The sequence below is a fragment of the Cyprinus carpio genome, chromosome B9, assembly GCF_018340385.1.
Source record: "Cyprinus carpio isolate SPL01 chromosome B9, ASM1834038v1, whole genome shotgun sequence".
Classification (NCBI taxonomy): Eukaryota; Metazoa; Chordata; class Actinopteri; order Cypriniformes; family Cyprinidae; genus Cyprinus; species Cyprinus carpio.
This window is the reverse complement of record NC_056605.1, coordinates 32,963,379-32,987,869: the sequence shown is the minus strand read 5'-3', so window position 1 is coordinate 32,987,869 and position 24,491 is coordinate 32,963,379. Positions and strand designations below refer to the sequence as shown.

General features: G+C 43.1%; 2 protein-coding genes across 2 annotated transcripts in view; one reads left to right on the top strand and one right to left on the bottom strand.

Moving 5' to 3' along the window:
• LOC122138547 (NACHT, LRR and PYD domains-containing protein 3-like) overlaps positions 1-24,491 on the bottom strand; it is a 788,161-nt gene that overhangs the window by 423,670 nt on the left and 340,000 nt on the right. The window lies entirely within an intron of this gene.
• LOC109089392 (NACHT, LRR and PYD domains-containing protein 3-like) overlaps positions 1-24,491 on the top strand; it is a 61,649-nt gene that overhangs the window by 20,956 nt on the left and 16,202 nt on the right. The window contains exons 5-6 of the mRNA XM_042731944.1: positions 10,026-10,127; positions 11,995-13,797. Coding sequence (XP_042587878.1) covers positions 10,026-10,127; positions 11,995-13,797 — 1,905 coding nt within the window. The remainder of the gene's footprint in view (positions 1-10,025; positions 10,128-11,994; positions 13,798-24,491) is intronic.

The following is a 24,491-nucleotide window of genomic DNA, read 5'->3' as shown; positions in this document are numbered from 1 at the left end:
GTCTGTCGGGGAACACAGGCTCTAAGGCTATACCGTGGACTATACACATACGAGTACCGCTTAGGTCTCAATATAGAACCCAGCCTTATGGTTCTCACGGATTAATTGTGAACACCTGGCGACAGACGTTCCACCGCATCCAGCTGCCAAGTTTGATGGAGGATCTCAACAGGGTCTACAGTATTGGCACTCTGGAGCAGTTTTAGCAACCTGCCACTACCCGTTTGAGGTGAGAACACAGGAGGATACCGGCTCTACAAGAAAGCTATAGAATCTAGCGAACGTGTTGGGGGTTGCCCAGCCCGCAGCTCTACAAATATCTGTCAGGGAGGTGCCGCGAGCCAGCGCCCAGGAAGATGCAACACTTCTAGGTGAGTGAGCTCGCAACCTGAATGGGCAGGGTACACCCTGTGCCTGATATGCCAGGATGATGGCATCCAAAATCCAGTAGGCCATCCTCTGCTTAGATACGGCATTCCTCTTCTGCCGGCCTCCATAACAGACAAAGAGCTGGTCCCAAGAGGGTATAGAGGGGGGCCGGGAAGGTTTTAACCTCCCGGCCCCTCTGAGGAACCTGATGACGTGGTCATGCTTACCTAAAGACTACCCATTCACGGGGTCATGATAATGCAGCAATAGCAGCAACCTGGACTTTGAAAGTGGAGGGAGACAGCCTTCGCTCCAGCCCTTGCTGCAGAAAGGAAAGCACGACCACAATTGGGCATCTCCAGGAGTCTTCTCGATGAACAGGTTCCACTTCAAGGCGTAAGCGTGTTCAGGGACCAAACATGGAGTTTCCAAAGGTCTGGATGCGGGTGCCAAACGGTGCCCCATCTCTGAGTCAGTAGATCCCTCCTCAGAGGAATCGGCCAAGGAGGGGCTGTCGCGAGGAGCACTAGTTTGGGGTACCAGTTCCAAGTGGGCCAATATGGTGCCACTAGTAAGACTTGCTCCTCATCCTCCCGAACTTTGCACAGCGTCTGTGTGAAAAGGCTCATTGGGGTAAACGCATATTTGCATAGGCCCCACGGCCAGCTGTGTGCCAGTGCGTCCGTGCCGAGTGTTCCCTCGGTCAGGGAGTAGAGCAACTGGCAGTGAGAGGTATCTGGAGAGGCAAACAGGTCTACCTGAGCGTCTCCAAAACGTCTCCAAATCAGCTGGACCGTTTGGGGATGGAGTTGCCATTCTCCCAGGAGCATTGCTCGATACAGCTAGTCGGCTGTACGGTTGAGCAGGCCCGGAATGTGAACAGCACAAAGTGACCTCAGAACCTTCTGACTCCAAAGGAGGAGAACCCTGGGGGGTTTGCCACCACTGTAACCCTAACATCACCCGCGCTACTGCTGGAAGTGGTTCTCGTCTGTCGGCCGCCAGAACGAGCCCCAGATTGCGGCAGTGCCAACGGGACTCCGCCCCCCGAAGGTAGCGGAGCCTGGCTGGCAGCTCTGAGATGGTCACCTTCCCACAGTGGGAAGATGACTCATCCACGAAGGCCACCTCAGTGTGCTTGATGCCCAGACACGTGAGGCAGCGATCGTGACCATCACCTGGTGCCAGGTAACGACCGCACCCAGAAACGCAAGGGTGAAACGGCATCCTTATAAGGATGATCCGTCGTCTTTACAAAGACGCTCCCGTTTATTGCTCTTTTGGAGAAATTGCTCTTTTAGGGAAATGCTCTGTTATGTGCTGAGGTGCACAGGATAATGGCTGCTTGCAGCACAACAGGGAGTAGTGCAGCCTGAGGTGCGCAACCCACTCGACACAGGAACAACCACCGCTGAAGCACCGTTCAGCCAACACCAAAATCTTCCAAGAGCGAGTTGAACTTGTAGCTCACTAAAGACACTTGGATGGAGCAGAGCGATGTTGTCGCTCGGCTCCGAAGCGAAAAGCTGGTATGCATTGCACCTGCTGCCTTATTATACTAACGCTGTGATCAGCGGCACCTCGATGCAGTAATTGCATGCCAATGTGCACTGGCTCGTTTACTTTACACTCAAAGTAGATTGGTCTATCGAAACGATATCCCATTTCGTCAGACATGGATGTGACGTCGAGAGTGATCGACTGAAAGGGAACTGACTAACCTGTTGCCACCTATGTGCATATTGTGAACAAATTTCATTTATTTCATATTGTGAATTGATGCACATAGAAGTACACTTACCGGAGCGATTATAATGATGGAATAAACGGGTGCCGTGATTGAACTGCGCATGCTCATCAGCCTTTGTGGGCAATACTAATAACAGTCACCACTGATAAGCTACTACTAAATATTGTAGAAACTTAATTTTCTGTAAAGTTGCTTTGCAATGATTTGTATCGTAAAAAGCGCTATACAAATAAACTTGAATTGAATTGAATTAATAACAGACTTAAAGTTGTTAATTGATCCAACTTATTAATTTGGTCAAACAAATTGGTCTAAATTTCTATTTTACTTACTTTTCTGTTATCTCAACTTTTTTTAATGTTAAATAAACTTTAAAAACTGAGTTTGTAATACAGAATGTAAGCTGGATTTTTTTACAGTGTAGGCTATTTGATAAAGTTGAAGAAAAAAGTGAAAAAAGAAAGAAAAAAGTAATAAAATAAAACTATATTTGACTGTTACGCATTAATAATCGTTGCAGTCTGTGCCAAACAAAAAGGAAATGCTTGCTCTCTAAACACAATTTATTTTCAATTAAATTTAATGCACATCTAATTATATTACTTTTAAATTAAGGGTTTGTTAGTTTGTCTGTCTTGCACGACCAATGTTTTAGTTTAAGTTTTTTATTTTATTTTACTTTTTATATTCTTTATAGGAGAAAAAGCTTAACGTAAAAGATTATGGAAGTGTTTAATGCGTTCTGCCGCTTCAGTACAGTACAGTACGTAACATGATTGCCCCCTACTAATCATGTCTTTCCTGGAGCTAGAGCATTCCCTGTGGTGCAACACCATGGTCACGCGTGATCCTTATCCTCTGAATGCGCATTCTTAATGGCCACATCTATATATGATTTAAAATGCATGATTTCAGCGCGATAAACATGATAATCAGAACCAAAACAGATCTGTAATGGCACAGCTGTATTCTGGAAAAGGGGGTGGGGAGCAGCAGCTCATTTGCATTTAAAGAGACAGACACTAAATGTTGTGTTTCTGCTTCCACTCAAAATAGGCACTCAAAAAGACCACCTATTGGTGGTTTCAGTTTCATTTTTAAAGTATAAATTGATTTAAATTGTTTATTATCTTCCTGAAACCCAGCTATGGAGTTTTTGTCTCCATAGAGGACAATATATTTTAGTGAATTTCTCTGAGACCTTATGTTACGGCCAGCTTGTGGCCATAACAAACAAAGGAACCATCCACCAAAAATCTCAAAATAACATCCAAAGTTTATTACATAATTCCAGGGGATTTACATAATATACCATGACGTTAAATCACAATTTGAAAAAGTCCAAGAAAACCACAAACAGATCCAGTCAATGAAGCAATCCAACACCAGGTGGAGACGATGTCACTTCTCCACCTCTCTCTCTCTTTCTGGAAACCGGAATACTTATATCTCCCGCTTCCTAATTGGAACAGGTGATCCTCATCTCTCCTGCAACCTACAAGAGAACAAGGAAAAAAAGTACACAAATACATACACCCCTAACACCTTACATGTCACAGTTTTAAGTCTGGATGTTCTGTAAAGAGCAAATTCGGGACTTTGCAGAGATGGAAGTTTCACAGTGAATGTGATTTCACCAAGTGCAACATGTTCCTGGATCAACATTCCAATTAACCAATCATAATTTAGGGGTAAGTTTACAGGAAATTTTAATTTTAGCCTTACAACCAGAGTTAGTGTTATGTATGAGTCAGAGGCATGCAAATCCATTCGCAGGTTTTTATTAGACAAAAAGCAATGTCAAAACACAGGGCTTAGGCTGAGGCAGAAACAATATCTAGGCTAGGGTCGAGGCAGGCAGAGAACAATCATAAATGGGGTACACAGTCCAAGGTCGGGGAGCCAAACAGGAAACTAGAAGGAGAACTAGGAGACAGGAAGAAATCGCTCGGAAATGACTTACTAGCAAATCAAGACTTCGCAAAGTGTCTGGGTGTGAGTGCTGCTTATATGTGTGCGTAAATGAGGTGCAGGTGTGGCAAGGAGATTGGCTGATGAATGAGGGGGAGGGGTGGAGGGCCAGGTTCATGAGGGGGTGGAGAGATGGGATTGAAGCAGAGCAGGGCACCAGAGTGGAACTGGCAGAGCTGGAGGCCATGGCGGCAAGGGTAGAGCTGGGAGTGAAACAGACGCCCAACAGGGTGAAGCAGACAAGGCAGACGGCCACTAGTCCAGAACCCGCTCCTCGCATGCGCCCTCTAAAGGGAGGTCAGGTCGTGGCACTTCCTCCAGAAATGGCAGCCACAGCAGATCTTCCTGGGTCAAGTCAAGTCACCGTTGACATTCCAGAGTCAAGTCACCGTTGACCTTCCAGAGCCAGGTCAAGTCACCGTTGACCTTCCAGAGTCAGGTCAAGCCACCGTTGACCTTCCAGAGTCAGGTCAAGTCACTGCTGATCTTCCAGACCCTCGTCACGTCTCAGCTGAACTTCCAGATCCTCGTCACGTCTCAGCTGAACTTCCAGAGCCTCGTCACGTCTCAGCTAATCTTCCAGAGCCTCGTCACATCTCAGCTGAACTTCCAGAGCCTCATCACGTCTCAGCTGAACTTCTGGAGCCTCGTCACATCTCAGCTGAACTTCCAGAGCCTCGTCACGTCTCAGCTGATCGTCCAGAGCCTCGTCTCATCCTGTCTGTTGCACCAAGCGATGTTCTCTCAGCCTGTTGTGTTGCTGTCAAGGAGACTGTTACTGCTGTGGAACCTCCAGAGGTGGCGGCAACTGCTGCAGAATCTTCGGAGGTGTCAGTAGTATCCATCCATGAACTCATTGCCTGTCCTGTTATGGCCACGGAGGTTGCTCAGGAACTCACTGCTTGTCCTGTCATGGCCACGGAGGCCATCCACGAACTCACGGCCTGTCCTGTCACGGCCATGGAGGACATCCACCAACTCACTGCCTGTGCTGTCACAGCCACAGAGGCCATCCATGAACTCACGGCCTGTCCTGTCACGGCTATGGAAGCCGTCAGTGAACTCTCGTCCTGTCCTGTCACGGCTATGGAGGCCGCCATTAATCTGTTTATGTTCTCTGTTTCAGTCCTACCTGACCAGACTTGCTCTCCTGTGCCATCGACTCCACCGTGGTGGTCCTCTGCTCCGCCCTGGTGGGCTTCTGTCCCAGCTGCTCTGCTGTGGTGGTCCTTTGCTCCGCCCTGGTGGGCTTCTGTTCCGTCTGATCGACTGTGGGTTATGTCACGATCATCAGCTGGAGTGCCCATGAACTCCAGTAGGGGGCACTCCACTCAGGACTCTTGCATTTGGTGTCCATTTCCATTCCAAACTCCAGTTCCCATCCTGCCTCATACCTGGGACTGATTGCACACACACACCTGCATCTAATTACACACACACCTGCAGCTAATACACACACACACATATATAAGCAGCACACTCACGCCAACTCACCGCGAAGTTTTGTTTGGCCCCGTCTAGCATTTCCTATTGTTTTCCTAGTGGTTATTCTTTCCGTGTCTGATTTTGGATTGTGTTTACCGCCTTTGATTCTCTGCCGCCTCCCCCAACCTCTGCCTGGTACTGTTACTGATTTTGGATATCCCTTTACATACTTGACGCTGTTGGATTACTGCCTGTTTGACCACTCTATAATAAACTACTGCATATGGATCCGAACGTCTCTGACTCCTCGTTACAGTTAGGTGCTTCTACACCCTTGTTATTCAACTATCATTTCCCTCTGATTTTAGGGATGTATTATGGATAGGGATTAAACATTCAAGATTCAAGATTTTTATTTGTCACAAACATGGTTAAATGGAGTCAATACACTTTCTATGGCCTCTGAATAGAAAGTTTTCAGGATTTCTGGTGAAACCCTGAATTTCCTCAGCTGTCGCAGATGGTACAGTCTTTGCCTGGCTTTATTAACCTGAGTTTGGATGTGTGAAGTCCAAGTCAGGTCCTCTGAGATGTTTACACCAAGGTTCTGTTACGTCTGGTGTGGAAACAAAGGCAGAGAATCCAATAGCGAGTAAAACAGAGGTTTATTAAACTTAAGTACTCGACAATGTGAACATATAGATCAACTGGACAAAGCACAGACGAGTGAAATCGGTCCTTGAAGCAGGCAGGCTGGCTGACGATTCCACCGCTCAGGATAGCGAGGCAGGGATGCAATGGGCGAACCAATCAGGCGGGATCCAGGAATCCGGAAGAGACCAGACCAGGAAGCAGTGAACAGCCGAAACCGCCAGACACACTGAAACGATCTGACAACATGACTGGGTGAGACACAGGTTTAAATAGCCCCGGTGATGAGTGCAACAGGTGGCAGTGATCAGAGTGATAGGTAATCAGTAACAACCCAAACAACACAAACAAAAGCAATAAGGAGATAAGACGGAAAATGCATAAACCGTGACAGGTACTTGAAGCTGCGCATGTATTGCTTGGCAAAATCACGTTGACTGAAGTTTCACCATGACCACTCCCTCTCCTTGGTCTTTGAAGATGGCTGACATTAATTAAGTGATTAAAATTTTATATCCTTATGGAAAATGATAATATTTTGTAATTATCATTTAAATCTGATTCATTATAAATTGTTTGTCATATCAAAAATATACAAATATAAAAAATATAAATAATGCGATCCCGCACACTATCAATACTTGCAGAATAATGACGTTTATTTCCAAAGTCACAAGCAACGTTTCGGTCCAATGACCTTCATCAGGCATATACATACTATTAAAAACACAACATTTTTTAAAATAATCCCAACCAATGAATCTCATCGACACTATATGTGGACCAATCACCACCTCATACATCACAAATAACAAGGGCACAAATATCCAATAGAAAATCCTTTACAATATTACAAATAAATGATGTTCTGTTATTCAAATACAAAGATAATCATGTTTGTAAAGACACAATATCAGATAATACACTATCATCTCTTCTTGAACAAATGGACACTCAAAAATTCAATAAAAACACCTTACAACATTAAACTAGATAGTAAAGTTTGTAGGCAAACTTTAAGTTGGCTTGAAAAAGCCTAACCAGAAAGTCTGAAGTAGTTTTAAAAGCTTAAAGTTTGAGGGTTTTCAGTTTTAACTAATTTGAAGTAGTTTTAAAGTTTTGAACGCAAAAAAATATATAAAAAAAAAAAAAAAATAAAAATACATAAATAGATAGATAAATAGATAAGAACTCAAGCTTTTGTCTGAGAGTCTCTAATCGTGAGCAGTAGCTATGATATGGCTCGTAAACTAAGAAAGTAAACTAGCATGTTGCTAGCATAATTAGCAAGTGAATAGTATGTTGTTAACATGATTAACATGCCATTAGCGTGTTTCTAGCATGATTATCATGTATCTAGCAAGTTGCTGTCATTATTAGCAAATAACTAGCATGTTGCTAGAATGATTAGCAAGTGACTAGCATGATTATCAAGTAACTAGCATGTTGTTAACATGTTAATAGCATGATTAGCAAGTGACTAGCATGTTAGAATAACTAGCAAGTGACTAGCATGTCGTTAGCATGATTACTATGTTACTAGCATGATAAGCAAGTGACTAGCATGTCGCTATATCTTGTTGTTAGCATGATTAAAACGTGAGTAGCATGTTTGCTAGCATGTTGCAAGCATGGCTAACAAGTGAATAGCATGTTGTTAGCATGATTATCAAAGTTACTAGCATTTTGTTAACATGTTTGCTAATATGATTAGCAAGTGACTAGCATGTCATTAGCATGATTAACAAAGTTACTATCATGTCGTTAACATGTTTCCAGCATGATTAGCAAGTGACTAGCATGTCACTAACATGTTGTTAGCATGATTAGCAAGTGACTGGCATGTTGTTAGAATGATTAGCATGTCATTAGCATGATTAACAAATTACTATTATGTCGTTAACATGATTAGCAAGTGACTAGAATGTTGTTACCATGTCTAGCAAATGACTAACATGTCATTAGCATGATTAGCAAGTTACTAGCATGTTGCTAGCATGTTTCCAGCATGATTAGCAAAAGACTAGCATGTTGTTAACATGATTAGCAAGTTACTAGCATGTTGTTAGCATGTTTCTATGCTAATCCAGCTAAAACCAGTTAATCCGTTAAAAAAAACTGCTAAAAACTAATTAAGACCAGCATGACAGTGGCTAAACCACTTTAAAACCAGCTTGGGAGACCAGCCAAAGCAACCAATCAGCTTAGCTTGGTTTAAGCTGTATTTTCAGTAGGGGGATTTTAAGATTTGCTATGGCAGTAGACAGTTTAAATTCACCATAAGTCTTATTGTATAAATGTTTTCACCCCCTCTATGAAAGTCTATGGTTTTTGGTGGTTTTGATAGTCTGGTTTACTAATCTGAATTAATCTGAATGGCAAATCCTTCTTAATCTATAGAACTGACTCTTGGGTAAACCCCTTTTCAAAGAGGGTGGATGGAAACTCATAGCTAGTAAAAGAGTATTACAATTAGTTTCTTTAGTGTACAAAGTAGTTATTAAATTTCCTTTGTTTACACACCCACAAAAAAATTTACTTTTGAAGGGTCACATCCCCAAACGATGTGAACTCATGCCGACTCCAACTGGAGCCATATCATAGCTACTGCTCACGATTAGAGACTCTCAGACAAAAGCTTGAGACTTGCAGAATATACCATTGAGTAATATTAATAACGAAAATGCAAAAATATTCAAATATTAAAGCAGAAAGCCTGCTTCAACCAATAACACCACACTTAAAGTATATGACAGAAAATAGGAACCCAGTTTGAGTTCTTATCACATTAAACAAATTTAGGATTTGTGCCAGTGCAGAACACTTCAACAGTCTCAAAGTATGTAAACAAAACATCACTCCATTTGTCAAGTCCAGTGACTAATGTCTAAGGCATATTGCTAAGATTAATGGATTAGCTTACTCTGGTGACAAGATAACAGTTACTCTCGAGTCAGTTCATTCGCTCTGTGGAGGCTTGATGGTGTTTATATAAACTCTGGCCTATTCCGGCAAACTAAACTGTTTCTCCACTCCGTTGTAAGTGACACGCAATCTCGCTGGATGAAGAAATCCAAACTTCACTCCAGGAATAGCGCGAAGTTGCTGGCGGACATCATTAAAGGCTGATCGAGCTTGTGCAATTTTTGCAGTGAGATGGGGAAAATGTATATTCTCGTATCACCAACTTGGAACTGTTTCATCTCTCGGACATGCCGTAGTACCTCAACACAGTCCGAGTGGTAATGAAGTCTTGCCAGAAAAGCTCGTGGACACTTCCCCGGTCTAGGCTTCGACTGCCATGTGCGATGCGATCTGTCGATTATAATATCTTTATCAATATTGAGTGCCTCCTTAAGTAGCTTGGAAACCACCACAGTTGTAGGAAGTTGGTCTTCTGGAACTCCAATAATCCTTATATTGTTCCGACGAGACCTGGCTTCCAAGTCTTCACATTTTTCTTCAACTTTTTCCTGTAGCACCTTGATATCATCAGAACAGGTGGAAAGAGACTGTTCCATATCCTTCACCATACTTTTCAGTGTCAACATGTCAGATTGCATCAAGACCATGGTGTTAGAGATTTCGCCTTAATGGCTTGAAGCTCACTTTTGATGGTTGTCAAGTCATCACACAACATAGTCCTTAATTCAGAGTGAAATATTTCTGCCGAATTACTGCATAGCAATGAGAGTATTTCAGCTTTAAGAAACCGAGTGTTAACGTCTTTTGTAATAAAAAAGTGTAAATTAAATGATCATGAATTGCACTTTAAAGTGATTGTTAAAATAATATATAAGTTTGTACTTTGTTAAATATGGTAATTTAGAGGATTCACTTTAGTCTCTCTCTGTTATAGTTCAGTTCAGCAGAAGAGATCAGAAGCAGAGTCCAGCTGTGTGTCAATGAGGAGTTATTGGTCTATGAATCATCGAGTAAAGTTTAAGAGTGGAGATATCAGGTATCTCAGGTAAATTTTTTATAAATATTATAGAATGTCATTTTATATTATTAAAATGCTGTCTATAGTATTTGCTGCAGTAGGTGGCCATCCAAAACGTTGGTTCTAACGCCGCTCGTACCGCCGCCGCGGCGTCTGCAATGTGCATTTGCAGCTTTTGACCGCTGAGTGGCGCTTTAATCACAAGTTTTCGTAATCACAAGTTTGAGTAAAACGTGAGGCACTGAATAATTTTGCTCCCATTATTTAGGCCTAATTAAAACAAGAAACAAATAAATTAAACCTGCACGATTTAACTAAATCATTGAAACTAAAAATAATTGACTGATTAATAAAACGTCCTCATGGTTAAACTCAAGTTCTCTCATTATAATCAACGAAATACACACGATGTAAAAAAGAGCTTCATTAATTGACAACTTCAGTCTTCTTTTCTTGCTTTCATGTAATTTAAGTAAAATAAATAAATAAATAAATAAATAAATTGTAGCCGCATTTAAATGCAGGTTTGTATAATATTCCTTAAAATATCAGTGCAAGATTTGCTCGGCGCGCATGATGCTGAGTGCACGTGCAGCATTTATTCTTATTTGTCTATATATTTTATCTTCATTAATAATCTTGTTTGGTTTTATTTAGGATAATTGCATGTAAAAAAAAATATTTGCTTTGTAATACATATGCAAAATGTGAATTATTATTCATATTCAAGTGTTTGTGCGAAAATTATTAATGCGCATGCATGACAGGGAGGCGTCCTCTCGATCACGTGATTTTTTTCCTGTTAATGAAATAACTTAAAATTGGGGTGCCTCACATACATGAGAAATATATCTACAGAAAGCTTGAAATGTCTTTTAAACTAATCAATTCAAAACGAAAGCATTATGTAATCTGTGAAGGTTGCATTTCTCTCTAAAGGCGCGTCCATTTGGAGAGAGTCAGCACTGTGAATTTCATCTTGCAGCCGACAAGAAAACATTTGTTTATTAATAAATAATTAAAGTCTCCTTTTTCACAATTATTGGGCTACTTCTGCCTGTGCTTTGTGGCAAAATTAATGCATGTGCTTGAGCGTGGAATATATTAAGGCTCATTATGGATTATAGATGTAAATTTAATATAAACCTGTGATTAGTAATAATGACAAATGAACAACTAGTAACTAGAAAAATCTTACGTGGGAGGCAGATCTTCTTAAACATTTTTAAGCTTTTATAGACATCTAATGGAGAGATGTTTAAGTTTTTTAACGAAGCATTTTATATGCGTTTGCATAAAGAAAAAACTTCTTCTTGTTCAGAATGGTCCGTAATGGAGAGATGTCTTAACACTGATTTTTATTGTATGGACGCAACAAAAACAACGGCCTGAAGGCCTACAACAAAACACGCTGCCGAGCAGAGTATGAGCAAAACTGAAGTTTTCACTCGCACAATTCATGCCATGATATGCATTTATGTTTTTAGAGAATGGCCAGCCCTTCTCTGCATATATTGTGCTTCTGGTTTGTGCATTTGTGTCATAACTGATGAAAATATACTGTTATTTCTCATCACAAACAAAATTTGCACATAAAGTGTTATTAGTTTGGCTACAAAATTTTTATTTTATATAAAAACGTCTTGTGGTGTTTTGTCAAAGTAAATACGATGTAAAAATAAATACATAACCTAAACCCTCATAACTCTCCTGATAATTGAAAAAAGAAATAAATTTATTTTTATTTTATTTTTATAGGCTACGTTATGAACGTTACATTTCAACTTGGTGTAGACACGGTTAGACAGTGTCTGTTATATTTACAAATAATTGATATAAGAAATAAAAATAAATACATAACCTAAACCAGCAGTTAATTTTATAGGCATGAAGTCCTCAACAGGTTTAGATCAAATCTGCTGAAGAAGTTTGAGCATCTGTATGAGGGAACAGCGACGCAGGGAAACCCAACACTCCTGAATGAGATCTACACAGAGCTCTATATCACAGAGAGTGAGAGTGGAGAGATCAGTAATGAGCATGAGGTGAGACAGATTGAGACGCAATCCAGGAGAGCAGCAACAGAGGACACAGCCATCAAATGCAGTGACATCTTTAGACCTTTACCTGGACAAGACAAAGCCATCAGAACCCAACTGACAAAGGGAGTTGCTGGCATTGGAAAAACAGTCTCTGTTCAGAAGTTCATCCTGGACTGGGCTGAAGGGAAAGAGAATCAGGACATCCAGCTCATATTTCCACTTCCTTTCAGAGAAATCAACTTGATGAAGGACAAAACACTCAGTCTTTCAGATCTTCTTCATGTCTTTTTCCCCGAAACTAAAGAAATGGAAATATCCAGTGATGAATATAAAGTGTTGTTCATCTTTGATGGTCTGGATGAATGTCGTCTGTCTCTGGACTTTAAGAGCAAAGTAAAACTGTGTAATATATCTGAATCAGCCTCAGTGGACATGCTGCTGATGAACCTCATTGTGGGGAATCTGCTTCCCTCTGCCCTCATCTGGATCACCTCCAGACCAGCAGCAGCTGATCTCGTCCCCTCTGAGTGTGTCCATCGAGTGACAGAGGTACGAGGCTTCAATGAGCCACAGAAGGAGGAATACTTCAGGAAGAGAATCAGTGATCAGAGTCTGGCCAATACAATCATCTCACACCTGAAGTCATCAAGGAGCCTCTACATCATGTGCCACATCCCAGTGTTCTGCTGGATCTCAGCTGCTGTTCTGGAGAAGATGTTGAGTCCAGCAGAGAGTGGAGAGATTCCCAAGACTCTCACTCAAATGTACACACACTTCCTGATCCTTCAGACCAACATCAAACATGAGAAGGACTATGAGAAGAAGGTGACAGATGAAGACATGATCCTCAAACTTGGGAAAGTAGCTTTTCAGCAGCTTGTGAAAGGCAACCTGATCTTCTATGAGGAAGACCTGAGAGAGTGCGGCATTGATGTGACCGAAGCATCAGTGTACTCAGGATTGTGCACTCAGATCTTCAAAGAGGAGTTGGGCTTGTATCAGGGGAAAGTCTTCTGCTTTGTTCATCTGAGCATTCAGGAACATCTAGCAGCTTTATATGTGCACCTTTTATTTAAAAACAATAAATACAGAAATTTGTTTGAGCCCATCTCCAAACAGTCTAAATTGAAGGACTGGTTTCAGCTCAATTCATCAGAACATGTTTCATTACCTGAGCTACATCAGAGAGCTGTAAACGAGGCTCTACAGAGTAAAAATGGACATCTGGATCTTTTCCTGCGGTTCCTTCTGGGTTTGTCAGTGGAGTCTCATCAGATTCTCCTACAACAAATAATGAAACAGACAAGAAGCAGCACTGACAGAAATGAGGAAACAGTTGAGTACATCAAGAAGAAGATCAGGACCATTGACTCTCCAGAGAAATCCATCAATCTGTTCCACTGTCTGAATGAACTGGGTGATCATTCACTAGTGGAGGAAATACAACAGTATTTGAAATCTAGAAGAATAAAGGAAGCCAAACTCTCTTCATCTCAGTGGTCAGCTGTAGCTTTTGTGTTGTTGACATCAGAAGAGGAACTGAATGAGTTTCGTCTTGATAAATTTGTTAAAAAAAAGAATGAGCCTGAAAATATGAAAGTTCTACAGAAGCTGCTGCCTGTGATTAAAGAATCCAGATCAGTTCAGTAAGTATCACTGAGAACAATTCACTGTTTGATTTCAACATTAAGAAAATCAAAGTTAAAGCTCATAAATCTTAAGTTCTGCAAATGTTGTTCAGAATAATTTGTAATTTTTAAAGGGGTCATGAACTGCCTTTGTTTTTTATTTTGTACTGTTCTCTGAGATCCACTTATAATGCTGTCAAGATTTTTACATTAAAAAAAAAAAAAACATAATTTAGAAGTAATAAGCTATTTTCTGTCCTGCTTTTGACCCCCTCATCAGAACGCAGACTGTTTTCCCGTCGTTAAACTAGCAAAAATGGATTCGGACACTCCCTGAGTGCACCTGTGACTTGCGCTTTGGACTATACGCTTAGATAGTTAAAATAGGGCCCCTTATGTGTGAATCAGTGGGCAGGGCTAAACAGGCAGCAATGTCAATCTTCTTCCGTGGAGGCGGTGCTTATCCACACTATCACATCATAGAGTAGAACATTCCACAAGCTGTCGTTTTGGCAGACTGGTTTCTATATAAGCTGTTTTTAGACTAACGACAAAGTTTTGAGTTCTGAAACTTACAGGATATTTTTATTAGTGATGCACCAATTCGATACTGAGCTCCTGTACTCGTACTCGTTAAAATGACCCAATACCAAATGCAGATACCACACAGCATGTGATAAGTGCCACATTTAGACAAGAAACACAGACAACAGACAGCAAAAAGGAATTATTAGAGATTAAGGATGTCAACGAAGTATATGTATGCAATGAATATAATGTTAAACATTCAGTATTAACGCCTGTATAGTTGATGTGCGTGAGCTTATAAGCAAAGCACGCTGAGTGGATGGAGCGCGCAGTGGCGCAGATGTGCAAGCTTGTCGAGTGAATATACATTACTCACAGACATCACTGGAAAGTTTGTAGTTAAGTTAAGTTACTTAATGGTAGGGAGGGAGAGAGAGAGAGTGTGCGCACTCCTGTTGTGTGATCTTTGACGTTCACTCACTTAGCACACACATCATTTGGATTAAAACTAAATCAAAATAAATATACCAAAAAAAAGGAAATATGCAACCCTTTACTACTTGTTGCTCTCATTCTGCACCAGTACAACCACTATGCGTTGCATGTGTTTTGCATGCTTGAGTCTCATTCAGATTAAACCAGTAAAAAAAACCACTATGCGTTTCATGTGTTTGCAGCTTGAGTGTTTCTAATAGATATGAGTGGTTTTGGACTATAAATCGCAGGACCTATGTTTCAGATTATAAAAAAAAAAAAAATAAACTTCTATTTCTGAAAATTATCTCATTTATATAATTAAATAAAAAAAAATACCAGATATATATTTTTTTTACTAGTGGGTGCAGGACACTATGGTTCATTTATATAAGTGAGGATAAATAAAGTAAACTGTGACAAATTATACCCAAAAATTCTTCATACAGTGGACTACCAGTAAAACTGTGACAAATTTGGGACCAAAAATTATTCAGACCGAGCGTCTGAGACATTAACCTTTTGTCTTCATGCACTTCGTGCTACGTGCTAATATTGGTTATCCTCTGTTCAGGCAGGGAAGATTACCATTACGTGTTTATATTGGTTATCCTCTATTCAGGCAGAGAAGATTAGCATCACGTGCTAATATTTGTTATCCTCTGTTTGGCAGGGAAGAATTGGTTATCCTCTGTTCAGGCAGGGAAGATTAACATTACATGTTAATATTTGTTACCCTCTGTTTCGGCAGGGAAGTTTAACGTAAAATGCTCGTAATTTGTGTTATTCTCTGCCTTGCTAAGGAATGTTAACAATAGTTGATCTGTGTTAACAAGTGTACCCTCTGTTGATCAGAGAAGTTTTAGTGTTTTGATTGTGTGGTAAAAAAGAAACTCAGCAAATATTTAGAAAATATGCTAGATTGATCCCCACTACTGAAAAAGGTGGTCTTGTGACTCCTTTGTGGTCAGATAGTGAAGATGTCCTCCTTCCCCACAGTGTCGGTCACTTCCTGAACTACATTCCCCACGATCCCTGTCTCCTCATTGCACTCAGCTGTCACTGGTTAGTAATCATTGCACGCAGTCAATTCCCCATTAGCGTTTGTCATGTCCCTGTGTATTTATACCGGTCTGTCTTAGTATGTGTCATGGAGTCCTTGTTTATTCTCGTCCGTCTCTTGTCGTGCTCTAGCCTTGTGTCCTTGTTTTTGTTTATGTTGGATATGTTTGGTACTGACCCCTGCCTGGACTGTTTATTCTTTGGATTGCCCTTAATAAAAGACGTACTTGCATTTGGATCTCTCATCGTGTTTCCTTGTATCCCGGACGTGACAGAAGGACTCCGTCAATCTGAGATCCAGCAGTATGTCGGCTCATGTTTCCTCCCCAGCCACAGAGCGGGAGAGGAATAGTTTTGAGGGAACTCGCCTGGTGGTTTTCCGGGGGACCAGGGGAGGTCGCCGAGGAGGGAGTGGTCGAGAGGAGGCTCAGCATCGCTCTCAACCATGGCCCCCCTTCGACCCGGGGCTCGGGTGGGATGGATCAGAGCCACTGTCTCACCATGGCGGACGGAGAGGGGAGAAGAAGTGCAGGTCCGCCATGGTGGCGCCACTGCCCATGATGGCCGCAGGGCCAGCGCCACGAGGCAAGGTGGTCACCAGCCCCACGCCACGAGGCCAGACGGCCGCCAGCCCAGCGCCACTGCCCAAGATGGCAGCTGAGACATTTTTGGATTACTTCTCCATGTTGAACAAAATCCTAGAGATTCCCAGGAGTGTTCACGTCACGGCTGCTGAGCCAGCGCCACAGTCCAAGATGGCCGCCAGCTCAGCATGCCCAGCACCACAGCACAAGATGGCCGCTAACCCAGCCACAGCCAATGCCCCAGATGGGCCCCAGCCCCAGCACCACAGCACAAGATGGCCGCTCAGCCCAGCGCCACAGCACAAGTACTGCCGCCATCCCAGGGGAGGAGGAGAATAAGGACTCGCCGTCAAGATGGGGATGGCCGTTCCCAGGCCGGAGCAACCATCACAGCCGTCAAGAGGCGGCCGAGCAGCAGCCCAGCCGGAGGAGGTTCCCGAGCAGCCAGCTGCCGTCCTGGAGGCCGCCCGAGGCAGAGCCCGGTGCCCGAGGCGGTTCTTGACAGATGCGGTGCCCGATGCGGTTCTTGAGGGCCGATGCGGTGCCCGATGCTGTTCCGGAGGCCGAGGCGGTGCCCGATGCTGTTCATGCGGTGCCCGATGCCGAGGCAGTGCCCGATCTGTTCCGGAGGCCGAGGCGGTGCCCGACAAGATGGAGGTGGTGCCGATGCCGTCAGAGGCCGAGGCGGTTCCCGATGCCGAGGCGGTGCCCGATGCCGTTCCTGAGGCCGTTCCCCCGAGGCGGTACCAAGATGCCGTTCTGGAGGCCGAGGCGGTGCCCGATGCTGTTCCGGATGCCGAGGGCGGTTCCTGAGGCCTGTTGCCATAGGCGGTGCCCGATCTGGAGGCCGAGGCGGTGCCCGATGCCTAGGCGGTGCCCGATCGCCGAGGCGGTGTCCGTTCCCTCAAGGCCGAGGCGGTGCCCGATGCCGTTCCGGAGGCCGAGGCGGTGCCCGATGCAGAGCCCGTTCCCGATGCTGTGCCCGAGGCAGGGTCCGAGGCCATTCCCGAGGCCCCTGATCTGGAGCCGGGGCGGTCCCGGAGGGCGGTGGACCCGACCGAGGCGTGTGCCACCCTGATGCGAGCGAGTGCCGCTGCCGCGGCCGATGCCGAGGTGGTCCTGCATTTCAGAGGGCCGCCGAGGCCGGGTTGCCCGATGCAGGCCGTGTCCGATGCGGTGCCCTGAGGCAGGGCCGGGCCATTCCCGATGGCGGTGTCGATGCGGGTGCCCGAGATGGTTCCGAGGAGGCGGTTCCCGATGCCGATGCGGGGCCCGAGGCGGTGGCCATTCCCCCAATGCGTGCCCAAGGAGGCCAGAGGCGGTGCCCAAGGCGCTGTCCGATGCGGTGCCCGAGATGGTTCCGAAGAGGCACTACTTCATGTCTCCACAGGCCGTCCAGAGCACCTTCACGTCTCCACAGAAGAGCACGGTTCCGTCCTGGCCGCTCAATGGCGGGTTCCTCCCCAGCTGGCCGTCTGCACAACCTGAGGACGGATCCTCCGTGGCCACCTGAACTGCCTCCCGGTCCACCCTGGGCCCCTGACACGGTGGAGCCATCGCTTCCTTTCCGTTCCCTACATGGGCCTGGCCCTCTGTCCACCTCCCTCCTGGTCTTCTTCTTTTGGGTTGTTGTTGTTGTTGTTTGTTGTTGTTTTTTTTGGGGGGTTTTTTTTTTCCACTTCCTGTCCCTGACGTCTTGGAGTATCCGTAGAGGGGGGTTATGTCACAGTGTCTGGTGTGGTGTTCCCTGGTAACCACTAGATGTCCTCCTTCCCCACGGGGTGTCGGTCACTTCCTGAACTACATTCCCCACGATCCCTGTCTCCTCATTGCACTCAGCTGTCACTGGTAGGCATAATGGACGCAGTCAATTCCACAGTCTCAATTCGGCACCTGCGTGATCAGATCGTGTCTTGTTTGGTTACACGCAGATCATTCCCCATTAGCTTTTGTCATGTCCTGTGTTTTTATACCGGTCCTTAGTATGGTGTCATCCCTTGTTTATTCTCGTCCGTCTCTTGTCGTGCTCTAGCCTTGTGTCCTTGTTTGTTTATGTTGGATGTGTTGGTACTGACTGGGACTGGTTTATTCTTTGGATTGCCCTTAATAAAAGACGTACTTGCATTTGGATCTCTCATCGTGTTTCCTTGTATCCCGGACGTGACAAATAGTCACTGAGAAAGTTAGACAAGAACTAAATCGGAAATATGAGATCCATCCAGACAAGACCTGGTCTGTAGATGAGTGCAAAAAGGTACTAGGAGCATATATTTGCAAGAACAATGTGAAAGGCATTATCTCCTGCCACAGAGAATTTGGATTAGCACCAGCTACACAACAATTTTAGCGTAACTCAGAGCTAGAGGAACAGAACAAAGAGCTCCGTGCTAGAGTATCCACTTTAACTAAGAAATAGAACCGCAACAAAGCTGCAGCAAAAACTGATGTGGAAGAAAATAGTCAGACTGATAACAATTATCCTGACTTACAAGCTTTCTTTGAAACAGATGTAGCCATCCAATTAGTAACAGATACCTGTATATTCAGTGACGGTATGTGGTGCTAGGAGAAGAGCTCAGGGAATTGAGGGAATTAAAAGCGTTCCTTCCAACTGTTCTGTTGTCCAAGAACAAACTGTTGCATAAGCGCTAGGATCTAAAGATATAGAGACTATCCCAGAGCTTACCCTTAGCATGCAGTAATTTTTCTGAATTTAGAAAAATATTGATCAGCAAAATGCTTCTCTACGACATGTCGTTAGCAGAAGTCACACAGCTGATGTCACAAATTCTAACTGAATCTAAAATTAACAGTTTTGAGTCTGCTGTCACTTCTGAACTACAACATGCCAGTAAACTGTTTGAATACATTGAAAGGTTTTGTCAATCTGCTGTAATTTACAGTGGAATAGTTGATGATCCTGAAAGTGTGCTAGATGACAAGGGACCCCTAGTCCGCATCTGGTCAGATGACCTTGTAGCCGATTACAGAAAAGCCTTGCCAGTCCTAGATCTAACTTGGTCAATCAGAACTCTCAGAAGTAACCTGGACAGCTTAGCTACATCGGAAAGAGATGCTGATGTTAAAGCAAAAGTGAGAGTAGCAGCTGGATCAAGACAATAGATGGCCTAATAGAGAAGGCAAATGCAACTACTGTGGAAAATTAGGACATTGGGAGAAAGCGTGTAGGAAGAAGTTGCAAGATAGTAGAAGAAATACTATGCATAATTCTGCTCCTTCTCAGCCCGCCTACAACCCTGAAGTAGTTCCACCAGTGTCCACTGAAACTTTAGGACAGGTCGCTTAGCCTCTTCTAAGAGCACAACAAGAACTGGAAAAAAAACTAATTGTTGGGGCTGTGAGTAGCTACCTTTCCCCTGTAATCCATCACAATGAAAAAAAAATTGTGAAAGATAGCATACAAGAGAAAGAGATCGACTTTTTGCTTGATAAAGGTGCAGAAATTACAGTAATTCCTACAAAATTGGCTAACGATTTAAACATCATGTACAAGAAAACTAAACTTTGTTTAACTGGTGTAATACATGAAGATTCTGTTTTGTATGAAACCCTGCCCATAGAGGTACAATTAGGCCCAAAAACTCTGACTTAAAAATTACTATGTGCTCCATTAAATACAGGTGCAATTCTAAGAAGGGATCTACTGAGACAAGTACATCTAACTTTAGACATGTCCTCAGAATCTGCTATCAGAAAAATCTCCTCAGCACAAGTTTCTACCAATAATGCAATCACTCCTGAGTATGCTTTCTTATGGAATCATCCAATTTGGGCTAAAGACAATGAAAATTGCGGGGTTTTGACAGGCGTAGAACCAGTTAAATTGACAGGAACTCCACCTCCTGTTACCAAACAGTTTCCGATCAATAAGGAAGCTATACAGGGAATCAAACCTATTGCTAAAGCAAGGAGTGCTAGTGCTAGAAACCAACAGTCCCTGTAACTCACCCATGTGGCCCATCAAGAAATCCAATGGGACATGGAGACTCACCATAGACTACAGAGTAGCCAAACATATTGATAAAATCACCCCCCAGTAGCATATCCATCTACAATTTGTAATGGCTTACTATTAGATTATAAGGTTTTTTCAGTAATCGTTGAAAGGCCAGGTTAAAGATTCCAATACTGTTTGTATGGAAGAAATTTATCTCAAACCTTTCAATAATTTGAAGAGAGCTCCATGTCAAGCACCAGCATTAGGAATTGCACAATCTGATAGGCCCTTTGTGCGTTATATCCATGAACACTTACGCTGTATGACTGCATGTCTAATGCAAGATCATGGGGGCAGTTTACGCCCAATTCATTACTATTCTGGTAAACTTGACTTAGTCACTCAAGGTATGGCCCCATGTCTTAGAGCAGTGCAGGCAGTTCATCTAGCTCTTCAGGCTTCATCGGGAATGGTGTTAGGATAAACTGTAACTGTAAGATGCCCTCATGCAGTGTCCGCACTAATGAATCAAGCAAAAGTCACTTCTGTCACCCCCTCTTGTTGGGGAAATTGGTTAACAACCCTCACAGCCCCGAATATTGCTTTACAGCATGCATCAATCACGAACCCATCCTCATGTATGATGTCTGCAATGACTGAAGTTGTGTTAGAGGATGATGGAGAAATGAATCACGATTGTGTTACACTTACATACGCACCTACGAGTGAAGTTACAGAAACTGCCATAGAGAATGCAGAATTGGAGTTGTTTGTTGATGGTTCAGCTCAAGTCATTAAAGGTAACAGATGAGCAGGTTATGCAGTCAATTCCAACACTGAATTGGTAGCTTCAGGTCATCTTCCAGATCATTTTTCAGCTTAAGCTGCAGAACTAGTAGACTTAACTAGTTAAAAATAAAAATAACTAAAAATAATGATGTGCCAGCAACAACCACAGCAGCAACACATACCCCAGCTCCACCAGAACCATTTCATCACCTGCAAGTTGATTACATATCGTTGCCTCCTTGTAAGGGAATAACTGACATTTTGGTAGTAATAGACAAGTTCTCAAGATGGATAGAAGCTATCCAACAGGGCATGCTACAGCTGCACATACTGCTAAATGTCTTGTCACTGATTTCATTCCCAGATGTGGATTACCAGATTGCATTGACTCAGATCAAGGTACACACTTCACAGGACAGGTAGTCAAGGAAGGGTCTAAAATGTTGAAGATTAAGTGGAATCTTCACTGCTCATACAGGCCACAAGCATCAGGACAGGTTGAACGAGCAAACAGAACAATCAAAACCATGCTAAGCAAAATGCATCAGGAAGGAGTACCATGGGTTGAAGTGCTGCCAGCTGTATTGTGTAGTATGAGAGTGTCACCTAACAGATCGGTAGGACTGAGCCCTCATGAGGTTATTACTGGATGCCCAATGCAGATGCCAGGTGTGACTGATCTTAGAAATGCTGATGTACACTTTGCCTCAGATGCCCTGATCACTTACTGTAAAAACCTCATAAAGGCAGTACAGAGTGCCAGAGAAAGAGTTAAGTCGTGTTGGCAGACTTCACCAGAAGGTGGACACACAATCATCCCAGGTCAGTGGGTCATGATAAAGTCATTCAGAAACAAGCCATTAGAGCCAAAGTGGCATGGACCACATCAAGTGATGCTGATTACAGCAGCTGCAGTGTTGTGTCATAGGAAACACGGACCAGCAAGGAGTCCAGGGAAGAAATGAATGCAACAGGCTTGGGGAATGCAACGGGGGCCAACCCTGCGGTGAAGACTCCTTCATTGGCCTTCCCCATCCACTAGTCCATCCTTACCTCACTGTTCTTTAGGTGTCGCAGAAATTTTGAAATAGGGAAAGAAGGAACAACAATAGCAGACTCCAATTGAACAAAGGATACAACCCTAGTGTTTGCAGTCTTTTAGTCAAGTCAAGTCACCTTTACACAGCTGACACAGAACAGTATACGTTCTAGCTGATATTCTCCAAAAGTTGTAGGTTATTCAAAAATGGCACCAGGGTGATGCGGAGGAGACAAATTGTTGAATAAATTCATTATTTTTTTTTCTTTTGTGCACAAAATGTATTCTTGTAGCTTCGTATGATTGCGGATGACCACTGATGTCACATGGATTATTTTACAGATCTCCTTGTTACGTTTCTGGACTTGGGAACATTTCAGTTGCATTGCCGTCTATGCAGGGTCAGACAACTCTCAGATTCCATCAAAAATATCTTAATTTGTGTTCTGAAGATGAACCAAGGTCTTACAGGTTTGAAACGAGGGTGATTAATTAATGACAGAATTTTTGGGTGAACTAACCCTTTAAATGGGAAAATAGTGTGTCAATAATACAAAAATGCAGTTCATCATTGAATTCAGTGATGCCATCATCCAGCTCAGTTCAGTTTAAATAGTATCTGTCCAATCAAGTCGACGATATCACTGGAAATTAAGTGCCCCCAACTAAGCAAGCCAGAAGTGACAGCGGCAAGGAACCAAAACTCCATCGGTGACAGAATGGAGAAAAAATCCTTGGGACAACCAGGCTCAGTCGGGGGGCCAGTTCTCCTTTGGCCTGACGAAACCTGCAGTTCAATTCCAGGCTGCATGAAGGTCAGATTATGCAGAAGAATTATCTGGCTCCTGTGGTCTTGTCCCGGTGGCCCTCTAGGAGACAAGGTCTTTACTGAGGATCTGTCTCTGGGGCTCATCTAGTTGTCCTGGTCTCCGCTGACATTCAAGGCTGTAGAGGTCATTTTTAGGTGCTGATCCACCCTATGGGCTGGATATATACTGGATCTGGGTGACTGCAGTGACCAACTGATCTGGATACTGACTGGATCCGGTGGCTACGGTGACCTCGGAATAAGAAAGAAACAGACTAATATTAGCGAAGATGCTATTCTTCTAAAGATGTAGTAAGTACATCGGGTGTTATGAGAAGTGTTCCTGGTTCTGGTTGTCCTAATTAATGCAGCCTAAAAATCCTTTTACAGATTTGAGAATTAGAAATGTGTTAGTGTGTTATGTGTAAGCCAGGTTAAAGAGGTGGGTCTTTAATCTAGATTTAAACTGAAGTGTGTCTGCCTCCCGAACAATGTTAGGTAGGTTATTCCAGAGTTTAGGCTCTAAATAGGAAAAGGATCTACCGCCCACAGTTTCTTTTGATATTCTAGGTATTATCAAATTGCTAGAGTTTTGAGAACCCAGCAGACGTGGAGGACTATCGTGCAATAAGAGCTCGTTCAAATACTGAGGTGCTAAACCATTCAGGGCTTTATAAGTAATAAGCAAGATTTTGAAATCTATACGATGTTTAACAGGGAACCAGTGCAGTGTTGACAGAACAGGGCTAATATGATCATACTTCCTGGTTCTAGTAAGAACTCTAGCTGCTACATTTTGGATTAGCGTGCAGAACAACCACCCAATAAAGCATTACAATAATCTCACCTTGAGGTCATAAACGCATGGCTTAACATTTCTGCATTTGACATTGAGAGCATAGGTCGTAATTTAGATATATTTTTGAGATGGAAAAATGCAGTTTTACAAATGCTAGATACATGGCTTTCAAATGAAAGATTGCTATCAAATAGCACACCTAGGTTCCTAACTGATAACAAAAAATTTACAGAGCAGCCATCGAGTCTTAGTTTTTAGGTCCTATAATTAACACCTCTGTTTTTTCAGAATTTTTTCAGAAGTTTTTTCACAAACAATCCTGAGTGTCTTTTATGCTCACCTTGTGCCTTTGGCAGTCCTTATACCGAGTCCTGATCCGTGAGTTTGAAAGAGAATGCACCTGTTGGTGGTAATGCATAGACTGACATTATGTGAAAATGTAGACAGTTCCAAATAAGCTGCCTATTTATATTACATATCGTTTCGTGTGCTATCGATGCATCGTATTGTCAGACATATCGATGTATCGATCCATATTGATGAATCATTACACCCCTAGGAACTGTTGGATTACAAATTTATAAAATGTTATATCTAGGTTCCAATGTAATAGTATATAAACTGAAAAAGTTATGTAAATTGTGTTTTACATGTTGAGGTAAAGATGATGA